The sequence below is a fragment of the Solanum verrucosum genome, unplaced genomic scaffold, assembly GCF_900185275.1.
Source record: "Solanum verrucosum unplaced genomic scaffold, falcon-dt-bn FXZP01000274.1, whole genome shotgun sequence".
NCBI lineage: Eukaryota > Viridiplantae > Streptophyta > Magnoliopsida > Solanales > Solanaceae > Solanum > Solanum verrucosum.
In genome coordinates, this window is record NW_026020258.1 from 2917876 (window position 1) to 2922025 (window position 4150).

Consider the following 4150-nt stretch of genomic DNA (forward strand, 5'->3'; position numbering starts at 1 on the left):
ATTATCGTTCTTTTCTTCTCACTCAAAGCCATGCTATCTCTACAAGAATCAGACTCAAAAGTTGAAGAGGTTGGATTGTTTTTTCTCCATTACCTGCTTTCGGTTCTCACCTATTATCTGCCCTATAAAGTACTTGATTATCACATATATACCCAAGATTGGTGTGTTTCAAAGACTTCAATACAGCAATTAACCATCATTTCTATTGTACTTCCCCTTTTAACCTTAATTTAAAAGCATAAAAATAGCACCAAAGTCACTGAAAAGTTTGAAACATAACAATATAGAGATGAAATACCAATAGATGGCCTAAGCACTTAAGCAAGGAAGAATAGCCAAAGGATCAACAACATTTCCTTGTTACTCTATCACTATTTTACCAGAGGTGATGCTTGAGATAAGAAGGTGACAGAGTAGAGAGGAGGTAATCAGTAATATCATCCCTTTCATAAGCTTATATATAAGTTGATAAAAGAGATCTATGATAATTCCAAGTAGCAAGCCAGGTAGTGATAGTTTTGACAAAGTTTACCAATCAATGTGTAACCATCAGACTTCCTCGGCCATAAGGTGTTCTATCACCTTGACTGTAGGAGAGGCTTTTATTGTTGTTGGGAACCTATTTAAACTCTACATTAAAGTCTTCTCCTACGAGAGAGCTCAATAAATTCCTTTAAAGACTCTACACTCTATTAAACTCTTCTTTTAGACAATAATTCAATCAACTTTTAAAACTCTGACAATGCTCTCCTTTCCAAAGAGTGAGTTGGCTTGGCTTTTAATGAAAACAGTTTTCACCACGACTTCCATTGGAGCCTGGGTCGTCTGATACGATGAACACGATTCAACATTTAAGTTCAAATACGCTAGTAAAATCAATTATAGACAGATCATATATGCAGCTGCACATGAGCAGCGTGTAATCTTTCATTGTTTCAGCTTCTCACTCAATATGTTGAAGCATACTGAATCATTGAACAAGAGTCATAGCCACGATGAAAAAGTTAAGAAGGTCCTAGCCACATTATCTGACACAAATATAATCTGGCCATGGTGATTTCATATTTGCCTCGAGAACTTCTAAATTTCCATTTAAACTCATTTTTATATAGTAAAGGGCTTTCAGTATAAAGCAACACGTCATCACGGCAAACGGACCTAGAATCTGGTCACTTAGTCTGAGCAGCTTGAGATGAAGTCTCTCTACCTATCAGTATCACAACACAATATTTTATAGAAAAATAAATTCAAACAGCATGCCTCTGAAAAACAAAGCATGTAGTTAACCACACAACCAATGTTCAAACAACACCCCTCTTGAAATGAGCATTACTTAACAAACACATTAAGAAATCTGTATATTACAAAAACATGAGAGAATACAACACAGGTCATTCACTAGACTCGCTAAGCATGAACATATTGAAGATATAGCCATCAAATAATACAGTGGAACAGATCAAACGCTAAATAATGAACTCCCAACATAAACATAAAAAAGGAAAAAGAAAAGGTATATGTTGCAAAATCAGTAAGGATTGTAGTAGTACCCTGCAGCAGGTGGTATTCCAACGCCGTTTACTGGTGGCATTCCATAAGGCATCACAGGGGGTTGCCCTGGACCATAGTATCCTCCGGTAGTGATCTTGGCCAAACTCGTTTGACCTTGCATGCCATCTCTGCTATACTGCTGCCATACCATCTGTTCCTGCACTAGCAATTGCTCTTTCTTCTGCAAATCTGCAATTTGCACATAAGAGGGCGGTGGAACACTCAAAGATGCGGCAAAGGGGTCTTGTCCAACTGTCTGGACTGTTCCATCAGGTGCAGGGAGTGCCAAAACTGGTGTAGCACTCTTCCCTACTCCTGGCAATGCCACACTGCTGGCACTGCCACCACTAGATTGCACAGTGGCTACATGTTGCCTAACAACACCCTGATCATACATGCCATTCAACAATAGTGGATCAAGACCGCCACCCAATGCCGCCTTCTGCTTAGACAAATTACTTGCTGTCTCCACCAAAGCCAGTTCCCAATCAGCCTTACCACTCTCAGCTGCTGGATTCTGCCAAGCAGATGTAACCTCTGGTTCCCCATTGGATGGGAATGCTTCCCACGACCCATTTGCATTGCTTGTTCCTGGTCCTGCAAATAATGCCAAGGCAAATTTATTCCCCTGATCATCAGCAGTAACACCCTCCTCCCTCAAATCCACCAAATCTCTGGTTTCCTGAATAACAGGCTTAGGCTTAGGAGGCTCTGGTTCAGGAGGTGGTGGAGCAGTATAATCCTCTGGTGGTGGCAATGCTTTAATTTCATTCATATCCGGTATTGGCTCCTCTTCCTGTGGAGCTGGCTGGCTCTCTACTTTCCTTTCAGGACTCTTCATCGCCTTAGCTCTATCTCTCACAAACTCCTCCAATGTATCCAATAGCTTGCTTGTAATCCTCGACACTTCTGGGTATTCTGACGACCTTGACACACCTATATCCTTGCACCAGTTAAAGAATCCCACCAACTCATCTATCTGCTTGGCTGCACTAGAATAGGCATCAAAGGCCTTGACACAATCCTCATACTCCATATCAAAAAATTTATCCAACAGAACAGCCAAAACATCACATATATCTGTGTAAATTTTGTAAGTTTCTTTAACCACAGGGTACAAAGCAACCAAGACCATCCTTTCATTCTTAGCCAAACCAGTTGGCCGACAAGACAAAAAGCGATCTAGCAGTCTCTGCAAATGAGTCATTTTCCCAAAAATCCTTTCAGGCTTCATCTCTCTCAATGGAGTCACATCTTTCTTCTCCTGTATTGACTCTCTCACATCACCTGAAGATCTGGACCTCCTCATTCCATAACTAGGCTCATCTCTAAAGTCCCCATGATCATAACCATATCCGTGGTTAGAACTCTGGGGCGATCTCCATTGTTCATCCTTAGATCCATACCTTTCCATCTCTCCACCATTTTGCTTCCTCTCATAAACCATCAATTCTAACCTCTGATCCAAATACAAAGCATAAGTCCTTACAAAAGCGGAATGATCCCATGAACTGGCGTGAGCCTCATCTCTGAAATCCGACAAATTTAGCAGCCTTGTTCCCCTCCTGGTAGCATACATAATTTCTTGCTGAAATACAGCATCTCCATCATTGAGAAGTCGGTGAATTAGCATCAAACACTTGAGAGCAACAATCCAATCTCGGGTTTTTCCCAACCTTTTGGAAATTGCAGACATGCAGGCAGTGACATAACCCCGTGAAGATGAAGTCAATTGGAGAATCTCCCTTATGTACTTCTCTCCAGCTGGTTCATCATCGTGGCTAGTAGCCTTAACAATAGCAACTTCCAGCTCTGGTGCCATGTTGCTGGCAACTTTGGCAATTCCTATGCTTGTCTGGTCCTTCACAGCCCCTATGGCCTTTCGGATGGTGGTGGGCGCCATGGCAGGCAAAAGTAGATTTTTACTACAGTAATTGTTTCTGCGGATTAATTTCAAGATTTGATCTGTTAAAACAGGCCATCCAAGAAACAGATTTAACAAAAGAAAATTTGAAGTTTGTATATTAGGAGAATGAAGTAGTATATATTCAGAAAAGGAAAATCAAGTAGTAACAAAATTAGGAAAGAAAAATCAAAAGTTGAGACTTACCTGAGCGGATACAGATCTATTGAACAAAGAGAGTTATGCTTTTTAGCAGCAAATGTATAACAACAATGGCCACAACTAATCTCTCTATATATTTGGAAACAATTATTAAGATCTAAAATAAGTCACGCCGTTTGGATCTGAAAATTGTCGCCATTCTAGTGACCGTGTTGTAGGTCAGTATTGTTATGAGACCATGCTGTTTGTCAACAGTGACATGTTTTTTCGATCTCTAATAACTTGTTTACTTTTAAATTGACATATTTATTAAAAAAATAATTATTGACATATTGAGCTTATCATTTTCTCCTTTATTAATTATAAAGTAGATTAATTAAAAACTAACCTTTTCAAGAAATTCTACTTTTTCAAAATAATTAATTGTGGTTGTAATAAATAAAAAAAATTGTTCTTTCTTAATTTGTCAAATTAGACAAATAATTAGGAACAACTAAAAGGAGAAAAATGAACAAGTAATTATGGGACAGAAGG

The 4150-nt window shown here is 39.2% G+C and overlaps 1 protein-coding gene across 1 annotated transcript; it reads right to left on the bottom strand.

The window, feature by feature from the left end:
* Positions 1-1263: 1263 nt before the first annotated feature.
* Positions 1264-3813, bottom strand: LOC125833302 (putative clathrin assembly protein At2g25430). Its single transcript, XM_049512443.1, has 2 exons — positions 3662-3813; positions 1264-3491 (listed from the first exon to the last, which is right to left on the bottom strand). Exon 2 carries the CDS (start codon positions 3452-3454, stop codon positions 1529-1531), a length of 1926 nt encoding a protein of 641 aa, XP_049368400.1. The 5' UTR covers positions 3455-3491; positions 3662-3813; the 3' UTR covers positions 1264-1528.
* Between the last annotated feature and the right edge of the window lie 337 nt (positions 3814-4150).

What these genes read in the sequence shown, in the direction of transcription:
- LOC125833302 (XM_049512443.1), bottom strand. Translation starts at nt 3,454, where the DNA reads ATGGCGCCCACCACCATCCGAAAGGCCATAGGGGCTGTGAAGGACCAG.